Source organism: Perissodus microlepis, chromosome 7, assembly GCF_051167445.1.
Source record: "Perissodus microlepis isolate ML-2025 ecotype Zambia chromosome 7, ASM5116744v1, whole genome shotgun sequence".
Taxonomy (NCBI): Eukaryota; Metazoa; Chordata; class Actinopteri; order Cichliformes; family Cichlidae; genus Perissodus; species Perissodus microlepis.
In genome coordinates, this window is record NC_140467.1 from 62,332,338 (window position 1) to 62,354,712 (window position 22,375).

The following is a 22,375-nucleotide window of genomic DNA, read 5'->3' on the forward strand; positions in this document are numbered from 1 at the left end:
TTATCAGAACTCTGCAGTTAACAGCAGCTCAGATTAGAGCCACATCACTGCATGACTCAGGCTGTCAGGTGACGGTCAATTTTTTTAGAATTCAGGTTTATTGTGTATTTTAGTGTTTATTTATTGTTGATTTACTGACTGTTTTATATAGTGCACATTTTATATAATTTCTTAATATTTCTTAAAAATCCCACACAGCGTCTGTGCTTTCCACCATGGAGTAGGAGATGTGATGGTCAGATAGCAAGTATACACACACACTACAAGACACATTCTCACAGCAGAGCAAACTTCACATTTTTCTGAGCCCCATTCTCAAATCTCTCGCCCTTCTCGTTTCCTTTACTACATCACGCCGAGGTCCCACCCTTAGAAAGCGAACACAGAGGGGGAAGGACAAACAGAAATTAGTGCTGGTGTGTAAATCTGATGAAAAAAAACATGGGACACTGTACCAGAAGGAGAGCGTATAGTCTGTAACGAAGGTATCGCTCTGTCGGACCAAGAAGGTGCCGTCTTGTCCGCTGGTCTCTTTGCAGTAATCTTGGATCAGCCGCTCGGCCATCTGCCTGCCTTCCTTCATGCGACCGTGGAACCACGGCTCCGAGCAGTGAAGGTCCTGATACTGAAACGTCACAAAAACAAACTTTCTATCAACACTTTTCTAAATTATTGTAAAAGTTCTGTTAATAACTTGGAGCTGAAGGAGTCAGGGTTAGGGCTCCAGCATTTCTCGCTAATGACGAGTGAAATTATCAGAAGATGAATATTACAATAAACTCTAGCTTAGTCATCTATAATCATAAAATGCTATTTTTTATTACAAGAGTAACAAGAATCAAATGAATCAGGAGCTATTTTTCTGTTATTATTGAATGTATGTTTTAAAACCATATACTTAGTACTTTCACTTTAGTATCGTTGTACTTTGGAAATAATAACTAATCTATTGAAAATTTTAATATAAGACATCATTCAACATCCCCTTTTCGCGTCTTTACAGCTCATTGCACCACATGTCCAAAAAAGATGCATAAACCTGATATTTGAAGTTTGCTACTAAACTTTGGTTTTTACCTTCCTGGGATCCTCTTCCTCATCCTCGTACTCTTCTGCGTAGTACAGCTTGTCGTCAGAGATCACACAGTAGTGCTTGTTCCAGCGCTGACAAAGAGAAATGAACATTTACATTTCCACCTTCCCATGCAAAACATGCCACTTGTTCAGGAAGCTTTTCAAAGAGCAACAGGGACACAAAGCGTCGGGCGCTGCTTTCGCTCAGTGAGGTCAATGAATTACAGAGAGATGACAAAAAATTACAGACGCACATGAGCACACAGCATAGCGCAGACACGAGTCCGTTTGTTTGACTGGATTTAGCTACATTTAAATGACATAACTGAACACATTTCATCTCAGAACCTCAAACCTCTCTTATCAATGGCACACACTGATATGTGGGGTAATACCTGATCCACAGGGTCCCAGATCTCCAGGTCTCCTTCTTTCTGTCCCTTTCTAACGTCCTTGACGGTGAATCCTCCCTCCATGTTGATCTTCTTGTGCTGCTCAAAGAAAACAAGGAGAGCACCGTTTTCAGGAATCTATGACAAGTCGTTTCCACTGACGCGTGGATGCGCTCAGACCACATTACCTTGAGTATGATCTTGCCCTTCAGCTGCGTGGGTGAAGGCAGCTGCTCGGCCAGGTGCTCCACGGGATCGATCAGCAGTTTGTCTCCAAATACTTCTCTGAAAATACGAGCCATCTGACGCTGCTGATCTATAGGGCAGTGCTCCTCTATGGACAGAATCACCGGGAACCTGAGACAACGAGACGTGGTTACCGAGATGGTTCTGAATGGTCCAATGAAAAAACAGAATCCCTTCCCAATGAATTAAGAGGCTGAAAAAAGTTTTTAAATCATCACATTGAATCGCTGCTTCTGCAGTTTAGCTCAGACCTTTGAATTCACAGAACTGCAATGTTGATTTATCTGGATCCAACACCAGCTTATATTCAGATCTAACAGCAGTCAAAGGCAGCATCTTTTGAGTAACACGTCTGGTTGTTTTGATTCTTACTCTGAGGTGACAAAAGCGTGCTCGTTTATCGCTCTGACCACATCCTCAAACTTGATCTTCGTCGTCCTGCTCCAGCCGTGGTAAATGATTGGCTCCCCGGGGCCCTCCCAGCAGTCCACTGTTTGCATTCAGAAACACACAAAGAGACACTGTGAACACACTGAGTGAGCAAAAAAACTCTCATTAAAAACTCTTGTTTTACATGTAATGGTATGAGTCATTTCCAAACTTAAAGCAATCAACTGTGGTTCTGTGACATTTACGTCAAACGTTACTAAGCATTAAATAAAAGTTTGGCCAAATTAAGCTGAAAAGGCCCAAAACATCGAGTGGACGGGGTGGTTAATTTATATGTTAGAAACCATATAAGACAGACAAGAGTTAAAATAAATCTTATTTCAGTCACTGATTTTTGTTCTGCCTACATTAACATGTGTCTTGAGTGAGCCAATGAAAAGTGGACAGCTCAAAATCAAAGTTCACACCTGCCGCCTGAGTCTGCTCTCACATCTCGACGAGGGCCCGCGATCACTTCTTGCTCACTTTGATACAAACTAGCATGCACAGAGTTTCCATTTTCAAAGATCAAATGTGTAATCAGCAGCCGCGCACTTAGAGAGAACCGACGACTTAGAGACTGTGACGTTAACCGCGAGTTTGTGGGCAAACGTGGAGACCCCAGCAGTCGCTCTGACCTGCACCAGCCAACTTTCTTTCGTTTTTTTTTTGGAAGCATATTTGGCCTGTAAATGGTAAATGGCCTGTATTTGTATAGCACTTTACTAGTCCCTAAGGACCCCAAAGCGCTTTACACATCCAGTCATCCACCCATTCACACACACATTCACACACTGGTGTAGCAAGCTACATTGTAGCCACAGCCACCCTGGGGCGCACTGACAGAGGCGAGGCTGGCGCCACCGGGCCCTCTGACCACCACCAGTAGGGTAAAGTGTCTTGACAAGGACACAACGACCGAGACTGTCCAAGCCTTCCGATTACAAGGCAAACTCCCAACTCTTGAGCCACAATCGCCCCTGTTTGATGAATGAGATATTGGGGCAGGGGCATTACTGAGTGTTATACTTGGTAGTGTCTTTTACACCTGGACATTGTAATAAAATTGGCAGCCTTGCTCAGGACACATCTACACACGCTGGTAAAAGCATGCGGCCGTAGCCCAGTCAGCCCAGATTACGCTGAGACGTTGGTTTGAATGATCAGACGTCACGGCTTGCTTCCTTCCTTCGTCACTGTCTTTGAGCTGTCCACTTGCAACAGAATCACTCAGGATGCATGCTAATGCCGGGCCCGAACAGTGGTGTCATTCAGGTGTAGCACACTCCGGGAGTTTGATACTAACATTCGACGCAGCGGCATCCCAGACGCAGACAGCGGACATAAGCCTCTGTGGACGACTCGCTGCGAATCTGATCACCTGTCAGGTAGCTGTTGAAGAGCAACAGGAGACATTTTATCTTTCACACATAGAGACATTTAAACCAATAGTATGTGGAAATATTACTGAGCATCATTAGTATGTGTGACGGAGTCAAACTGACGTGTTGTGTGAGGAGTTGACCCAGTAATGTGACAAAGGGTTGTTCATGTCCACGTTGCTGATGTCTGAGAACTTCTCATCCCAAATACAATTCTCCTTGGAAAACAGGAAGCCGAGGAACTGGAAGAGGAGAAACGCTTCAGATTTCAGAGTAATCTAACCCGTTCCCCCAGCTCCGCCCCTCCAGACTCCACAACGCTGTAGAACTGCTACGAGATGATTATGTATTCACTTAAACACTCCAAAAACTTAAAGGCTGCTTTCTGTTGATCAGAATTTCGAGCAAGTTTTTTAACACAACTGCATTCCTGCCAAAACTCAGTTTTAGCATCGATTGTCAAACTTGGTGCAGAAGAAGGAAGATGGTGTCCACTCATGTTGGTGCTGAATACCTCGCTGACGGTGAACTCCGGGTCATTGGTTTTTCTCATGGTGTCATCAATAAAGGTTGTCATCAGCTCTCTGACTTGGTTCAGATCATTGGCCCAAGTTTCCTGAAGGATGAAAGGGCCAAAAAAGAAAAAAAAATCACACATCAGACTGCGACGGCTCATTTCAAACACTTTTTTTCTAGTCCCAGAGCTGTGTGATGTCAGCGAAAGAGGAAATCCATAAACATGCTGCTCTCTGTATATGAGGAAATCAGAAGAAAGCCTTAGCAGACTTTAGAGAGAGGAGGGGAACTACATGGCTTGCTTTAGTGTAAATTAAGTAACCGCACCGCAGTCAGTGTTGGCGAGTAACAGAATACATGTACCGCCGTTACGTATTTAAAATGCAAAATATGAGTAACTGTATTCTGTTACAGTTACCGTTTGAAAAGGTGGTATTCAGTTACTTTGTTGAAATAAATGGATTGCACGGCGGTCTTTTCCTGTTTCATATGTTCAGCTTTGCTCTCTCTAGTTTTGGTAATTCCGCGCACAAAACACGCATTAAGAGGCTCTAATGTCTGTGTCTCAATCTCGCGGCCCATGTCACCCCTAGTTGCACCCCGCATAATGACTTGAAGAAATATTTTTAAAAGTTATTCACAAAATGATTTAATATGAAGGCAATAGGCAGAGTGTTACAGTCATAGCCCCAAAGAATGTAGCCTGATGGGCAGTGTAGTCCGTGCTGCAGGGAGAATGGACCCGTGATGTTTCTGTGAGCGAGGGAGGGAGAAAAAGGAAAAGTACGAGCTGTCACCGGGCAGAAATGGGAGCTGGAAGCATGTAAATATAATAATAACCACTGCAGCCAAGAAGAGTGCCTGACGAGCCCAGCTGTAAGTAAGCTATTAAGACTCGACTGTACGCTGTGTTCGTGTTTTCCTCTGAAACAACAAGTTCTGTTGGAGCAGCCTTTCAACGCCTCTCTCTGTCTCTCACTAGCAAAGTTGACCCAGACAACAAAGTAAAGCTAGTTTTCAGCTACGAGCCCGACACGAACCCGACGTATTAGCCAGAGGTCCCTTTACTACGGTTCGGAGCCGCGGACCTGTTTTATATACGCGCTGAATAGTTTTCTACACGAAATCGCTGCAAAAAGTGCAGCCTTACCTAATGTCCACCTGCTGTTACTCATTTATATTAAGATTTAAACATCTAGTTGGTGTTGGTATGGAGAGTAACCTTCAGTAATAGTAATAAATCACACAGCAATAGGACATTCATGTAGTTGTAAAAAGCATGATAATATATTAAGTAATCCAAAGTATTCAGGACACGTTACTCTCATTGAGTAACATAACGGAATACGTTACAAAATACATTTTGGAGCATGTAATCTGTAATCTGTAATGGGATACATTTTAAAAGTAACTTCCCAACACTGACCACAGTACAGTTAATTTAAGTCCTTTTAAGTGTGAAGGCGAGTGTTTTTAATCTGCATTAGAATCAATATCGGTCCAGTGAGCACACTGAACTCTTCTGCTGTAAGAGCACGATAAATGAAAAGGAAGAAAAGGAAAAACAGTAAATTCTATAACTGGTCCCAGCTGTTGATCACTGCACTGTGGTGAATCTGGGAACCACCTAGTCAGCAATCTACAAACTGTCTTTGGGCCAAAGCTGACCAGGGGGGCCAAGCAGGCTCCATCTGAGACATTCAGCCCTGTGCTGACATTCAAAGAGACCAGCGGCAGACAGCGAGACACTTCGGTCATCACTCTGTGGCCTTCAGGTGGCTGCTGTTACAGCCAGATTACAAAACAAATTGATGCACAGTTATAAAATCTGCCAAATCAAACACACACTGATTCTAAACCATTTTAGTACAACCCAAAATAGCTTTATCAGCCACATATAGAATAGAATTCAACTTTATTGTCATTGCACATGCACAGGTACAGGGCAACGAAATGCAGTATAAATGCATATATTTCTGTAATATACAACTGTCGACACAAGAGTTACATTTCAGTGTGCGTTCTGTTAGCAATAAGCTAACATTGCTAACATATAGATTTAAGTACTGCAACTCATTTAAAGATCCCTGCGATTCCAAACCAGAGGCGAGTTCAGTGCACAGCTGCAGGGCTAAAACAGGGCAACAAAACAAGATAAACTTCTCTGCACAGTGAGGAAGTCAATAATGAATGATATCATATCACTGTTCCCCTTCCTTATAAATAAGAACTGAACATAAGCTAACCTTCCATCATCCGCCAGCTCACTGGTGACTTGCTGGGGGTAAACTTTGCTAGTCTGCAAATCTTTTAATGAGAAAATCTGTAATGCCGAAATGAAAGTAAAAATGAAAGTAACATTTTCTAGTTTCTGAAAATGTTTAGAAACCCCAACCTTACCCCTACACCTGGACGAGTCGCTGGTGACCTGATATCATAGTCAGGGCTGCACATGAGTGGCCCGCAGGTGCGCATTCGCTGTCAAAATAAAAGATGCGCACCAGATAAGAAGTTGCAATGTGCGTTTGTGTACATATAAAAGGCACTGTTTTCGCCCGCTAGAGTGGGATTTTCACAACATATACTGCACCACATCTCTGTGCGTTCATCATTTGTTTGAAGCCAGCTCACCTCCTGCAACCACTTTTCCGAGAATACGCGCTTCTTTTGCGGTTCGGACTCCTTCTGACATTTCTTTGGAGGTGGAGGAACACCAAAGTAACTGCTTAAAGGAGCTTCTTCGACATCTTGAGGAGTTCTAAACAAATGTCTGTCCTCCTCCAGAAAATCTTATGTATGCAAACGCGGATTGCAACTTCTTATCTGGTGCGTGTCTTTTATTTTGACAGCGAATGCGCACCTGCGAACCACTTATGTGCACCCCTGATCATAGTACCACCCTATTAGAGCGCTTCGCTCTCACACTGCAGGCCTACTTGTTGTTCCTAGAGTATTTAAAAGTAGAATGGGAGGCAGAGCCTTCAGTTTCCAGGCCCCTCTTCTGTGGAACCAGCTTCCAGTTTGGATTCAGGAGACAGACACTATCTCTACTTTTAAGATTCAAACTTTCCTTTTTGCTAAAGCATATAGTTAGGGCTGGACCAGGTGACCCTGAATCCTCCCTTAGTTATGCTGCAATAGGCCGAGGCTGAAATCAGGAAACAAAATCCAGGAGCAACAAGAGGTGATGAGAAAAGTGGAAACAGGTGGGGAACACAGCAGGAAGTAATGCGAGGACAAGACAAGGGAAGCAAAACTGAAAGCAAAGCACAAGGAATGGCTAACTATCAAAATAAAACAGGAGAGAACACAGACACAAGGATGAACTTAATACAGGAGGACTGACACAAGAGGACAGAACAGCGGGGAGAACTCAAGTCTGAATAAACTCGGAAACTAGTATCAGGCATAACTAAAGGAGGAAATACATGAAACAATATTGAAAAAGAAAAATATTTCAATAACCCAAACTCTGGGTAAGATGACCCAGGACCATGACAAATGATGACATATATGTCCTTTAAGTGGGTGTAACTGTAACCAAAGACCTCAGCAGGCATGTTAGGATGAATCCAGGCAATTATTTTAAAGCCTCACGTGGAGAGACGTTCATGAGTCTATATATGACTTAAAGCTGCATGCATAGAATCACCAGAAAATTCTAAAAGCTTCAGAAGTTTTGTTGACTTTGCCTCCAAATAACGTTTAAACGTTTTTATCCCTGCAAACTGTCGTTCTCACACACATGTGCACTGCGTAAAAACATTACAGCTTCGCTTAAGTACCCATCAAGACATGTACAGTATCCCTGTTCATCACACCAGATGAACCAACGCCACACTAGTTACAATTATAATAAATAGAAGTACAATTACTCATATCTTTGCTATGACAGTGAAAAGAAAGATGAATTCCACCACTCAGCTGGTCCTGGACGTGTGCTGGCTGCAGTATGATTGGTTATATTTAATCTGTTTCCTGTTTTAGCAGTTTGGCTCTTTTCCACCTTCAAAGTTTCCAAATTCTACTCAGGATTCCTCGAGTGCCAGGTCTGCTCCGTGTCTGCTTCCTGCATAATCCTCACCCTAAATATAGTCACGGCTTGTCCGACATGCTCGTTATTCCTTGTAGCTTGTTTACCTGTTGCTGATAGATGAGAAATCGTTGGAAATCGTGCAGGAGAACGGCCGAAGCATCCGGTTTGTCTGTGTTACTGCAGGACGGAAGAGAGAGGGAACACACATTCACACGAGCATCCTTCATCAGATCGCTATTATTTACACGAGAGGAAACGGGATCTCACCCCAGAATGAAGGCGCAGGATTCTTTCTTGAACTCGTCAAGAATCTGAGAAAAAACAAACCCAGCATGAATGAAAGGGCTACAAAAACAAGAACCTGTGTCTGGTGATATTATGTGATGTCATTCATTCATACCAACCTCATTCTGCTCAAACATGAGAAGGTTGTAAAATTTGTGAAACTGCTCAAAGTCCAGGCGATCCTTCTTCGAGCCCACTTCCTGCAAAAGCAGAGCATGAAAGCTGTGATCAAGCTGACGGGAGCAGCTGCAGACGACTGTTTTGTGTTCTGAGGGGGTTTAACTATGTTTTTAAAAAGGCATCTGCAAAGTGGAAATACCTGGAATTTTTCTTTCAAAGTGCGAGAGCTCGGCGCCTTGTAGTTCATCAAAGGAAGCAGTGCCTTCAGTTCCTTCAAGGAGATGCTGGATATGAGACAAAAAACCCAGTGTGATCAGACTGGAAACCATTTATTATTACTGGTTATAGCATGTTCAGACACTGTCCTGTGTGCAGAAAAAAGCCATTTTAACATCAGGTATAGAACAGATTTTTTATAAGTGTACGCAATGTGAAATTATTCTGAGATCCAGATTACATCCACATGATTTTTTACTGGGTTGAAAGGCGCAGCATCAGTAACACAGGGTAGTACTATCTGTGACGCATTGCAGAGTAACAGAAGCTTGCATCGCTAAGTGCATTATGGGTAAACTTTAAAGGGTCGGATCACCATGAACAGGTTTACCAGACTTATGTCCTGCCGTGATTTCAACTTTGTTCCAATTAATTTCTCATCCTGTTACATGATGAACACAAGTGCTGTTTATGTGTTCCACACAATAGTTTGGACATTCAGTAATTTCAAAACGCTCTGAACATGCAGGAGGGGGGCGTGGACCACAGAGTCGCAGGAACTGAGCATGCTCTCTCCACAGTTTGTTGCTTCACTAACTCTTCAGCTCGAGACATCTAGCTACATGTTAAATATAGCCAGCTGGAATAATTAGCTTCTGTTCATTTTTAAAGAATCCATATTAAACACAGCAGAGGGGCTGAAGGCAAACAGGCGCTAGTGCTGGTGGGACCAGAGATCAGGGCTGCAGCGCACTGGTAAAACCACTGGATTTATTTTGTAAAAAAAAAAAAAAAAAAGAAATATTAGTAAGTATCATAAACTAAACAGTTAGTAGGTAATCTTTATATTCAGCATACCTGTTTGTCTTGGTCTGATTAACAGAATACATCTGCTTCCTCAGCCAGCTGGAGGGGCAATAACACAGAGAGATCAATGATCGGAGCAGCACAGCCACAAATAACTATGGAAGTGTGTGTGTGTGTGTCCTGTTAAGTCATGGAAACACAGCTGGGTGTCTGTAGGTGTTTGCATGACTCATATTGTTAGGTGCATCCTAACAGTATGTATAATGTAACATTTTAAAGCAAAGACATGAAAGTGTAGGTTTATGTTTAGATCATGGAAAAACAAAGACCTCAAACAGTTCACATTTTTACTTTGTTAAGTTAAGTGGGCCGAACATGTGAAACTTCACATTCTGTCGCTCTAAAGATGCTTAACTGCACATTTAATCCCTGAAATATCTTAATATAAGATAAAGAAGTGCAGCACCTCTCAGTTTTTCTACGTGATAAGGTTTCTGGTAGCTCACTGCCACAATGTGCTGTATTTGCAAAAATAATTTTCTTTTTTTTTAAAACCACAATTTATATAGTAGACAGTGAAAAACAGGAACTTTCCTGTCATTTAAATGTTTATCTGTCACTTAAATACTTCGGTGTCAGATGAAATGGCTTGGGGGAGGTGTTTATCAGCAGGAAAAGCTGCAAAACATAAAAATACAGTTAAAAGTCCAAAACTTTCTGCCATCTTTTACATTTTCCAAAGCTGTCTGGCAGGCTGGTCTTTTCCAGGCCAGTTCTGGCCCCCAGGCCACATGTTTGACACCGCTACCTTAGGGTAATGTTTTGCTTTAAATTGGAGGCAGCTATGGTTGGAGGACATCTTCACAGAATGAATAAATGTCAGTGTCTGAGGTGATGAAAACACTGCAGCGTGCACGGCTACCTCTCTATGAGCACCGGGGTTGGTGATGCCCGAGTCTCCTGCCTCAGCATTTCAAGTCCCACCAGCCATTTCTGCGCCTCATCCACAGAATCAGCTGCACAATGAGAAAACAAGACTCATTACTCAAAGATGTGTTTGTGAAAACACCAGTGGATTTGGTTATATTACATAGGTAACACCAAAACTACTGTTTGCCCCTAAAACAAATTAGCCTGCACTGGGCACTTCCTGGAGCAACAGGTGCACTTATGCACTGAAAAGCTTCAAAAGAACTTAACAGCAAGCATGGGAAATGAAAAGAAGATGCAAATACATCACGCAAATCCACTTTGCAAATACGAGTTTGTTGTGCAGAAGATAAATATTTCTGATGCTACCAAATTCTGTTATAAACACTGCATGAAACATCCATAAAGCTTCACCTCCCAGACTGAGGGTGCTGAGAACAAACTGGGAGCCGTAAAAGATGGTGAAGCAGGTGCTCTCATCGTGCTTGTCCTTCCCATCTTTGAAGCGTTCAAAGTCCTTGGAGTTCCTTCCCGGACGGATCTCTCGGATCTCAGACAGGTCCACTGAAACGCAGCACACGTGTTTCTTTATAGCAGCTACAGTTTTTAAAGGATGTGATTTAACTATACAACCATCATCATTACTGAAGGAGACCTGTAATGCATATTTCCAAACTTAGACTTTATTCATAGACTTTACTAAAGTAGCAATGTTTGATTTGCACTAACACTGGGCCCCTCAGTTCATCCTCCCCTTTATCAAACCTACTACAAACAGGGGGTGGAGCTTCTGTGCACATAGCATCTTGCTCAAGGATATTTGGCATGCAGACTGGAGCAGACTGGGTTCGAACCACTAACTTTGCACTTAGTAGCTGACCACCTCAGTTACAGCCACCCCATTTACCAATTATATCGCACAAACAGGATAATTAACACATCTTTTTCCCAGAGCCATGTGATGAGATATCAGGCCTCTGTGCACAGATATGATAAACTCATTTTTTATTTCCTTTTTAAAGTGGAGTCACCCTGCGTTCAGCAGGTGACCCATATGCCATAAGGATTCGAGGCTATGCTCTGTGTCTTTCTCCACTGTCCCATCAAATAAAGGTTAAAATACCCCAAATGCATTTATAATAATAAAGTGAAATCACACCATCAAGGAGAAATTTAGACAAAACATGCACATTGTTTTATAAACTGGTTGGAGTATATGATGTATGGTTAACTTCCTTTTTTAGCCACAGTCATCTCTGAAGCTTCATGAAGCTGATATTCAAAACTACACAATGAGCAGTGAAGTGCAGGAGCCCAAGATAACAGGTACTGTTCTATGTGCTGTGGTACCTCCGATACACTAATGTGCCTCCTGGCTTTGAGGTGTGGTTTGATATTTGTTTTTATAGGGATGTTGTGATTAGTCATAGGGTCACAGAAAAGAAACAGAAATGAGGCAGTGACCAAAATGGTAACACTGTGGCTTTAAAATGCCCAAAACACTGGCGGACGTTACCGTGGTTACATACATCCGCTATATAGATACTAGGAAACGGGAAATAAGGTCACAGAGAAAGGAGTGTGGATGGTGTGGTTTAAAACATGTCACATCCTGCTTCAGATGAACCCACTTTTGAAAGTTGTGAACCAAACCTGACAGATTCTGAGCATCACGGTGTATGACAACAAGCCTTACAGAGGAAACAACAGTGGGACCCTCAGGTCGTACAACTGAGACTCAAATACTTACAGACGCCATCAGTCTTGTCTGCGGTACGTGTCCACGCCACCTGGCGGGTCTCCATGATGACCTGCACAGTGAGGCGCTCTGCCTTCTGCCGAAACACCGTCATGACCACGCCCATCTCCAGGTCCCGCTTGATCACGATCTTCCTGTACTCAGTCATCTCGCCCTGCTGCCCCAAACGAGCCATCTCTGCAGCTGACACAGGGTGGTGAAAAAGCCGAAGCGTGACTTTTGAATAATTAGGAAAACGTGGAAACAAGAGTTTTTGCTGGCTGAGACTATTTTAAACAACAACTAACCCATCAGTCATCACAGGCACCTTGCAGCTGGTGCATACTAGAGTAAAATCCTCCCTCTTGTGACACATTTATGAATCCTGCAATAGCCTTTAAAGCAGTGCGTATGTTTTTCCCACAAGCTCACCGAGAAACAAACCTCACCTACTGCTCCATAAATCATCCTTTACTCCAGAAGGCATCACTAAATCAATCCTGCCTTTATTTAAGTTACGAAATACGATGATGAAAGGGAAAAAATCATGTTTTATTATTAATGTTAAACCTCTCGTGTTGTGTTTATTCAATACATTTGGTTGCTGTTTTACTTTGGAATGTGCAGGTCTTTAATTTGAAAATGTCTGCCTTTAGAGAAAGAAAGTATTGTTTGTTTGTTTCAATCATGTAAACAATAGACAGAAGTTCATTTAGCAACAAAAAGAAGAAAAAAATGCCACACAAAATAGAGCTAATATTTCGATATGTGCACACGTATCTAATCCCACCCCTTCGCCAGAAGTTATCAGTCAACATTTAATCAGCTTCCTTACTGATATAATCTGCAGTAAACTGTGACTCCACACAACGAAACCAATACCTCCAGTTTTGAAAAGTTAAGCTAAACAGAGATATTCACTGAATTTCAGCGTTTTCCTTTCTTTATAACTCATGAAGATCACATCTTTATAACTCTTTTTAAACTGCTTTATGTTTGGACGTTGCCTCAACTCCACACTCAGACTGGTCCACAGCTTCACTGCACGCACAGAAACACAAAGACTGTTCCTGGTATCACACAGTCACAGCTTGAAGTTACAAAAACACCTTAAGTTATAACTTCCTTCTCTCAAAAAGAACATATGAATATGACCTGGTAGTTCATTATTTTTTTGCTTTGAACAGAATTTGTGCTGTTTGGAATTTCACTATGGCTGCAGGAGTAGTGAGTGTGTATATAACCTGTAACCTGCAGTGTGGATGATTTGAACTGTAAAAAGAGTAAACAGTGAATGTAATGTTTTTTGGTTATTGCCCCAGACCTCTGCACAATAGCTTACGTAAGGTGAAACCAGTGAACAGTGGAAAATATGAAGTCCAGTCTAATACTAGCAGCATTAGACTGGACTAGTATTGCAATGCTAGTAATGCAACTAGCATTGCAATAGTATTACTAGTACTGCAATGCTTCTTGAGGAATGATTATATCTTATATATCATATCTTATTCTCTCCAGTTAACTTTTTCATCTATAATTACCTCAAGAAATGTATTTTCACTCAGTATCAACTTCATTCATTTGAATGTTAGCATTTGTACTTAAACTGCTATTACCAAATAACAGTTTAGTTTTATTCAAATTTAATGACAATGTGTTTTTGTAAAGAACTTCACTTCACTTATTTTGTTAGTTGTCTCAGATCATCACCAGAGCAGAAAATGTTTGTATCATCAGCAAAGAGTGACATTTGTAATACTTTGAACACTTTAAAAGTGTCATTGATGTATAAGTTAAAGAATTATGGGCCCAAAACTGAGCCCTGGGGTACACCACAAGCAATGTCCATACATAAAGAGCAATAACCATTTCATTTCACAAACTGCTTCCTGTCTCTTATATAATTCAGAACCCAGTTTAAAACGATGCCTCTGGCACCATAAAGTTCCAGTTTTCTTATTAATATATCCTAATCTATAGGGTCAAATGCTTTTCTCAAGATTATGAACAACCCGGCCACGTATTGATTTTTGTCTGTGGAATTTGTGATGTATTCTGTTGAATCTAATAGTGCCGATGATGTTGCTCTTCTTCATCTGAAGCCGTACCCACTCTCGGTGAGTAGTTTATCTATACATTTTCCAGTCGGTTGTTAAACAGTTTTTCAAGTATTTTTGAGAACTGAGGTAAAGAGGCAGGCCTGTAGTTTGTGAAATGGTGTTTGTTGCCCGAGCTATAACTTTTTGTTTTCATTCGGTCTGAAAATCGACTAGTTTGAAATGTAAGTAAATGGTTTTAAAATACCCTCAAAGAATATCAGTATCATTACAATCCAAGGATTTCTGATTTTTACATTTTTTGACAATTTAAAAAACTTTATTTTCATCAGCAGCTGTGAGAAATATAGAATAAGGATTTCTGTCTATCCTCTGCTGTCCCAGGATCAGTGATCGTTCTTGCTAAATTTGCTTCAGCAGTTACAAAGAAATTATTAAAGCTGTTTGCTACAACATCCATATTATATTCTTCATATTCATTGAAACACTGAAATACGTGGGATGGTTGTTTAGTCCAGCCCCATGTTTTATAACACTGTTCAGTATTTCCCATGATCTTTTAATATTATTTCTATTATTATCCAATTCCTTCTTACTATATTTAAGTATATTCATTAACTTATTTTTATATCTTTCATATCTAATTTCAGTATCTTTGGTTCTCTTTCTTCAGAAATCTCTGTATAGTGCATTTTCCCTTCTTTTGCAGACCTTTTGTTATCCGTGGACAGTCCGTATATTTATGTTTTCTACTATATTGCTTTATTGGACAGTTTGTATTATACAATAATGTAAATATTCTAAGCAATTCATCATAAGCACCGTTCGCATCCTGTTTCTGAAAACTTCATCCCAGTTCGGTTTCATTAAATCGTTTTTAAAGACATTTATTGTTTCCTTTGTTTTTACTCTTTTTTTGTGAGCCATTTCTGTAAATGAACTTATTGTAAGTAAGTGTTTTTCAAAGTGATAATAAATGCAATTAAAAAAAAAGACTAATGTAAAGACAATAATAATGGACCCAGGATTGAACTCTGTGGAACCCCTCGGTTTAGGAGTGGCACGAAGGGGGTGCAAGGAAAACACGGAGCAGATCTGCGGGTAATGAGAATACTTGATAGGAAATAAAGACCCTCAATGACACAACACAAGAGCCTAAAAATAGTTTTGAACTACACAACAGTTTCACAAAGAGGCGAAACAGATATTTAGAGTCCATTCAGAATCCCTACTGATGTGTCCCTTCTTCAAACAAGAAATGTATGATGCTTTTTACTAACACATACGATTAGGAAAAATAATAAATGTACATACTTGATCTGAAAACAGTGAATAAATGCACGTGTGGATTACTGCCCAGGACAACGAGCCATATAGTGTGAACTTTTACTTCTTTTTCAGGTTGGGAGATGCAAAATGACCACAAAGATATGAAGAGATGCAAATTGGCCATAAACAGATATAACACAACCAGTAAGAGTCACAAAACAGCTACTAGGAGATGCAAAATATCTGCATGATACATAGCCGGTGAAGCAAAACGACTATAGCAACATGACTGTGTGGTTTGTGGTAGTTCTGCGTGTCTTACAGTCATCTGGCTGCTTTGGGAGACTTGCGATAGCCACATGTCGCCTCAGACCCTTCTGGCTGACACGGTGCTGATGACAAACAACAGAAATCACTCATTTACATCTCATCCCAGTTTTCAGACTTTATCGCTTCACTTGAATCCAGGTCACTGCACAGGAATGTCCGTGCTCTGAGCCGTGTGACGACACGTCAATTCTTTCACTATATCTGGATTCTACTTTAGCCTGAAATGGGAAGCTGACCTCACCCACGTCTTTTGTGACGAGTGGGTCCATGTCCAAACTCCACATCTGGCGCCATTTCTATTTTTGCTTTGCTTTTTCATATCTTCATCTCATTTGTAGAGTGTGCTAACAGAAAGGCAGCAGAAGACAAAAGGAAGTGGAAGTTGAGATCACACATGCTGCAACTCCGGTCAGTGTGTTGACATTTCAATCCATGTACATTATTACATAAGCACTCATGTCGCAAAGTGCAAAAAGCTGCAGTTTCTCTAGCTGCCTCTTGAGGCTGACTCCAAAGTGAGTCGGCCACAGATCCCCACAGTTAAATGGCCGGACTTACAGCACAAATATGCATGTTTGCAGACTAGTATAAAAAACTGACCTCTGCCGAACATTTCCCCCTTCCTAACAACTGTGTTAAGTTAGGGATAAGCTGCTTTGAGTGGCATGTGTGCTGGTCCAGGCAGTTGTAGCAGCTAGCACTCTGCTAATTCCACTCCTGAAACTCGACTAGCAGGCATATGTGTACCTGTGTGTTGCACCTGTACGCCATTACGCTCATCTAGTGTCTACTTCTAACTCAAAAAAAGAAGGTCAAAGTGTAAACCCCAAGCCTCCAGAAATCACTGTGTGAAGATGCTGTGGCCATCTTAAAAATACAGTCTATAAACTGTCCAAAATCTGTTCGCTTTCAATTTGATTAGATTTTTATCACAATTATCTCAGTCCTGCATACCAAAGTTACGTCTTTCAGTTTTAACTCAAGACGCCTGCAGACGGACAGACAACATCTACATACCATTATCCTCAAAAGCTTTAAAATGACATTTTCATTTAAGCAAACTACAATTAGAGTTTGCATGCCTGGGCTGCAGGCAGCATCACTGACACATCAGAGAAATCACCAAACTGGGAGGGTGTGGTCAGTAGAAGACATGAGAAGCATGAGGTTTGTTGGTGTGCATGACGTAGTGCAAACTTAGACAAGCTTGAAAGCTTTTGTTTGTTATTCTTTTTTGTTGTTGTTAGTGTCAGGCCAAACAATGTCTCCAAGCAACCTAATTTCACGGGAAAGCACGTAACAGACACGCCGGTCCAAGCAGCCCACCTGCAGGGGGAGATGATACATTTAAAGCCAAGAAATCACTAGTGATCAAGGAAGGTATGAAATACATGCCAGGGACGATTAAGCTAGGTGGCTAATATGTATTTACATGTGTTAGTAAAGTCTGTTTAAACTCATTATTTTCATATCGGCTTAAAATAAAATATCTCCCTCTGCTGGTACTGCAGCTAACTGCAACCTACTATAACGTCGACACGCTTTGCTGTTACACAGATGTTACAAAGATCCAGCAAACACCTACCAGGATGGTGCAGTAACATCTCCACTGTTGGCACAACTTTCACTGATGATGCTGACAAATGACAAATGAATGATGTTAGTTAATGATGTTAATCACCTAAAAGAAATAATTCCTCTAAAAATATCACAAAATTTTTCTCTTAGTTTTGTTTTCACGAAGGAAATAAAGCAAATCTATGACACGGGGATTTTCTGTCTTACTCTCACTGCAGATGATGGGACATGCAGCTGTACGCTAGTGAAACGGTTGGAGACACACAGGTGGAGACAGTTATGGTGGTGAGGCCTTTCGAGGATATTGTTGCTGGTATAACAAAACTCAAAGTTGCAACAGCTAACTTTGAGCTAAAGAAGTCACTCTAAGGGAACGTAACAAGCTTGTTATTATGTAGCGGAGATGCTATCAACTCACTATGCAATGAGGTGAAGTCAGTACACTGTGAGGTAAATGTGCACTAGGACCAAGTACCCAAATGAAGGTGATGCAACAGTACTCTAACAAGCTTCTCTCGGGAGCTAAAACTGCACCGTAAAAGAAAGGTTTTTAAGGCAGCAACCTTGTAATATGCAGCCCTGTGAAAAACTAATTACACCTCATGATTCAGCAAGAAGTAATTGTTTTCTGTATGACTTCATCAGTCTCACAGCTCTCTGAAGCTTTCAGTCAGGCTGATGTCAGGACTGGACCACTGCAGCATTGCTGCATCCTGCTTTATTTGTCCAAAGGACATATTTCCAGAAGTCTTCTGGTTTGTTCAGATGCAGCTTCGCAAACCTGACTGTTGTTTTTTCTTTAGAGCGTAGAGGCTTCCTCCTCCTGGCAACCCTTCTGAGAAAGCCGTACTTCAGTCCTTTTCTAATGGTCCTTTCATGAACTTTAACAATTAGCCTGCCAGCTGAGGCCTGTAGAGTCTCAGATGATTCAGTTTTTCACAGGACTGCACAGAGACTGAAAACCTTTTCACAAAAACGTAACACTTTGAAAGTTCCTTACACTGTCTGTGACTATCATGCACTTCAGCATAACATTGTTAATGTGTCTAATATTTTTTGAGCTCTTTGAGTAGAAGTGGTTGTAACAATTGGTTGTCAGGGGTTGGGTGAAGAGAAGGAGAAAAAACAGAACAAATAAACTGCTTGGAGACAAGGCGAGGCACTGAACATGCCTCCAACGTGAAAGATTTCACTTTGAGCTGCGTAAACTTTGAGTTACCTCTTGTGAAGTGTGTCACAACACTGAATACAGTACATTAAGAAATGTTAGTGAAGAGTTACAGTCAAAACAGAGCATAGATTAAGAAAAAATGCCATTTTTATCTTTACATATGATTAAAAGTACGTCTGTATGTGTAAAATCCATGATGTGCTTTCCTGTGAATAAGGCTGAAACATTAAACACTGAGCATTCTTCAGTGTTCTGAGGAAAGGTGAATAATTAACTGACATAATTACAGCACTATGCCCCTCCAGTGAGGGACAGTCCCTATTAAGGATCTTATTTACATTAACAAATTTCCTCATACTTATTAAGCACAAACTGAGGCCTTAGTCAGGTGAACATCCTACACGACTGTATGGAAAACATTTCAGGAAGATTTGTGTTTATGTGAAATGAGGATGTGATGTTTCTTTCAGCCAAACCACCTTTGGTGCCAAAGGAATGCATTCATAGAAACACAAAGCTGGTATTTACAGGGATACTTTGCATGTTGTATGACGTGCTTCCATAGCCAGTGTATTGGCTAAAGAGGATGGTAGGCAGCTAAGCATTGTACTGCCGTGAATGGGGTCAGCAGGTCATGGGTGGGGTTTGGGATTGGTTAACCCAGCGGTCTCCAACCTTTTTTGTGCCACAGACCGGTTTATGTCCGACAATATTTTCAAAGAGAAATAAAACCAGTACTGGTACCAAAAAAACAAGATTTATTAATAACACACGGGAAAAGACTCGGGAAAATGGTAAAAAAAATAAATAAATGAATAAATAACGCTAAAAAAAAGCTAAAAACCCTGAAAACCATTCATTTCACACCCGAGCCTCAACCCGGTACCGGTCCATGGCCTGGGGGTTGGGAACCGCTGGGTTAAGGTCCTCACCTTTTTATAGAATTTATACCTGTTTGGGAAATCTCTATAGAAAAGATTTAAATAAAAAAAGCTATAATGCAACAATAGTCAGACTTTCTCTTCTTTATCGCATTTAACTGTAATTTTGAGCTGAAAACAATATAAGTACATGTGAGGGAGGCCATCAGGCTGAAATACCAAAAATAAACCAGTTAGAAAGATATCAGAAACTGACCATATAAACAATCTGATTCGTTCATAAACAGAAGGAATGCACCGACAGACTGAAAGACCAAAGACTAAACTAAAGTGGATGACAGGATTATTTCCATGGTTAAGGAAAAACTATTTCACAACATCTAACCAAGTCAGGAACACTCATGAGGAGGAAGGAGTATCGCTGTCATCAAGAGATGCCCAGGCTTTAAAAGAAGCAGATTAAACATCCAAACAAGCCTCGTTGAACTAACTGAACCGAGGTTAACCTGTTTTTACCAACATAACGACATGACAAAAGTATGAAGTAGATAATGAACAGGTCATGGAGGCAGTGTCACTGGTGTTTACTGATGATGTGACTGCTCATGATGAACTGTGGACAGGACTGTACTCTGCTCAGATTCACGCAAATGCTGCAAAACCGTGTGGACACACTTCAAAGTTCAGATGGACAATGAGCCGAAAGCAACCTGTGCAACAGAGTGAAGTCAGCCACAGTAAAAGCCTGGCAGAGCATCTCGGGGGGGGAAACGGCATGTAGTGATGTCCACGGGCTCAGTTATGAACTGCTAATGATTTTCATCCATCCTTATATTGAAAAAGATGTTAGTAATTTACTTTTAAGCCTCTGAAAATGAGTGGCCAGTTAATGAGTCCTTGTATTTAAGACTTAAAGCTGAGCGTCTACACTTTCATCACATATCGATTGCGTCATTTAAAATCCACTGCGGTGGCGCGAAGAGGCAAAAATACAAAAATGACAAATCATGTATGTGTCCTTCGTGCAGTTTACGAGTGCAGCTTCTGGCTCCAAAAAGTAACAGCGCAGCAGCCAGAACAGCAACCGCCATGTCCCAAAACCTATATGTGGCTTTGTGTCGCTGTGCCCATCTTTTATATACAGTCTGTGGTTGTCTGTAAACTAGGCCACTGTGGCCTCAGCAACTCAGCAAGTTGCTGAGTTCAGCACGTGCAGTGAAGAGGCTGAAGGATCCAGCTCATCCTCAGCAAAGACGTCTTGGTTAATGTCAATATTTGCAGCGAGGTACGAGCTAAAGTCTAAAGCAACTTGTTTAAGATGCTGTGGAACAAAAGAATCATTTACGGGTGATTAACAGCAGATATACAGAGATGCATGTTACAGAAAGAGCATGAAGATTTGCACCTTGAAGATGACACATCAGCCTGAGGTGCTGGGTGAGGTGCAACACGCGCTACAGCTCTTTAAATCACACAGACGTCAAACTTCCTTTATGCTTTTTTCTTGTACTCCACAAAAGGATTATTGTCTCTGTAACAGTTTCATTTTTGCCTGTGCAACGTTTCACTTCAGAAGTATCATTTAGAATCTAAAAAAGCTTCAGTCTATTTTCTTATTTGGTGTTTTTCTGCTTGTAGTTAGACTGCAGTTTTGTTCTGACCGAGCTAACGCTAAGCCGTATGTATGTATGTATATAGAACAGCTGGTTGCTTAATGTGCCACACTCTCAAATCTAGCAGTTTTTTTTTAACTTGGCTGCAGGCTGAGAAATGCCTCCTCTCACTTTCTAGCAGCAACACCTGCAGGCAGTGAATGCGCCGCAGCAGCAGAGGAAGGAGGACAGATGTCTGTGTCCGTCGGTCTTTCTAAGCTCTACACTCGGCGTTTTTACTGGATTGAATTATCCCCAACATGAACTGTATGGCTATTGTCTTAATATTTGGGTATTTATCACAAGTCAAATCATTTCTGCAGTATAGGACAACGTTATCTCACATCTTCCTCAAAACCCCACAGGCCTACGCAGAGGTGATGCATTCATAATTTGGCTGCATTACTGAGTCTGTGGCTCGCTTTAATCCACTCACTTGTGCCATAAGTGAAAATTAGAATAATGAGTGTTTACATGCAACCCAAATATGAATGAAAAGCACCAGAGAAACAAAAACCCCATTTAAAAAGTAATGAAAACAACTTTAGCTACGCATCTTTTTAAGAAAAGAGTAGAACAAACTGACATCTTCAGCTTGTTTAGTCTGAGGACTAACAGTGCAGATCTAATGGCATTCGCTTCACTGCAGCAATATATATGAAACCTGATTTTAAAGAGCTGATGCAGCAAAAACAAAAAAACTTAATTTCGACTCATTTATTCAAATAAGTTTAACTGTTGAAGCTTTACGATAAACACATGAAAGAGATTTGATATTATTATTATTTATCTCCTCACACAGTTGCTAAATTGTTTAGGGGTGTCGAAGTCCAGGCCTCGAGGGCCGGTGTCCTGCAGGCTTTAGATCTCACCCTGTTTCAACACACCTGAATCAAATGATCAGTTCATTAGCAGACTTCTGGAGAACTTCAAGACATGTTGAGGAGGCAATTTAACCATTTAAATCAGCTGTTTTGGATCAAGGACACATCTAAAACCTGCAGGACACTGGCCCTCAAGGCCTGGAGTTGGACACCTGTGGTTTAGCCTCTTTTAGCTCATTGCTTCTTTAACAATTACACATATATGAACTTTGGATCAAACAGTTTTAAAATGCATTAAAAAAAAGAAGAAAAAACCCCACCAAATATGCAGAATCTTACTTTTCTCTTTTCGTTTTGCAAACATCTGCATAAATGATAATAAATATGTGACATCACGCTACCAGCTGATACGAGATTTAACAAATTATTTACAGTATGTTCA

The 22,375-nt window shown here is 41.1% G+C and overlaps 1 protein-coding gene across 1 annotated transcript in view; it reads right to left on the minus strand.

The window, feature by feature from the left end:
- Positions 1 to 22,375, minus strand: part of plcg2 (phospholipase C, gamma 2) — a 43,903-nt gene that overhangs the window by 16,262 nt on the left and 5,266 nt on the right. Inside the window, exons 2-17 of the mRNA XM_084936535.1 lie at positions 12,184 to 12,375; positions 10,848 to 10,997; positions 10,426 to 10,519; positions 9,555 to 9,602; positions 8,680 to 8,764; positions 8,480 to 8,560; positions 8,343 to 8,386; positions 8,180 to 8,252; positions 4,038 to 4,139; positions 3,647 to 3,765; positions 3,448 to 3,533; positions 2,085 to 2,202; positions 1,655 to 1,823; positions 1,470 to 1,565; positions 1,078 to 1,164; positions 456 to 625 (exon numbers count right to left, since the gene is read on the minus strand). Coding sequence (XP_084792661.1) covers positions 456 to 625; positions 1,078 to 1,164; positions 1,470 to 1,565; positions 1,655 to 1,823; positions 2,085 to 2,202; positions 3,448 to 3,533; positions 3,647 to 3,765; positions 4,038 to 4,139; positions 8,180 to 8,252; positions 8,343 to 8,386; positions 8,480 to 8,560; positions 8,680 to 8,764; positions 9,555 to 9,602; positions 10,426 to 10,519; positions 10,848 to 10,997; positions 12,184 to 12,367 — 1,706 coding nt within the window. The 5' untranslated portion in view covers positions 12,368 to 12,375. The remainder of the gene's footprint in view (positions 1 to 455; positions 626 to 1,077; positions 1,165 to 1,469; positions 1,566 to 1,654; positions 1,824 to 2,084; positions 2,203 to 3,447; positions 3,534 to 3,646; positions 3,766 to 4,037; positions 4,140 to 8,179; positions 8,253 to 8,342; positions 8,387 to 8,479; positions 8,561 to 8,679; positions 8,765 to 9,554; positions 9,603 to 10,425; positions 10,520 to 10,847; positions 10,998 to 12,183; positions 12,376 to 22,375) is intronic.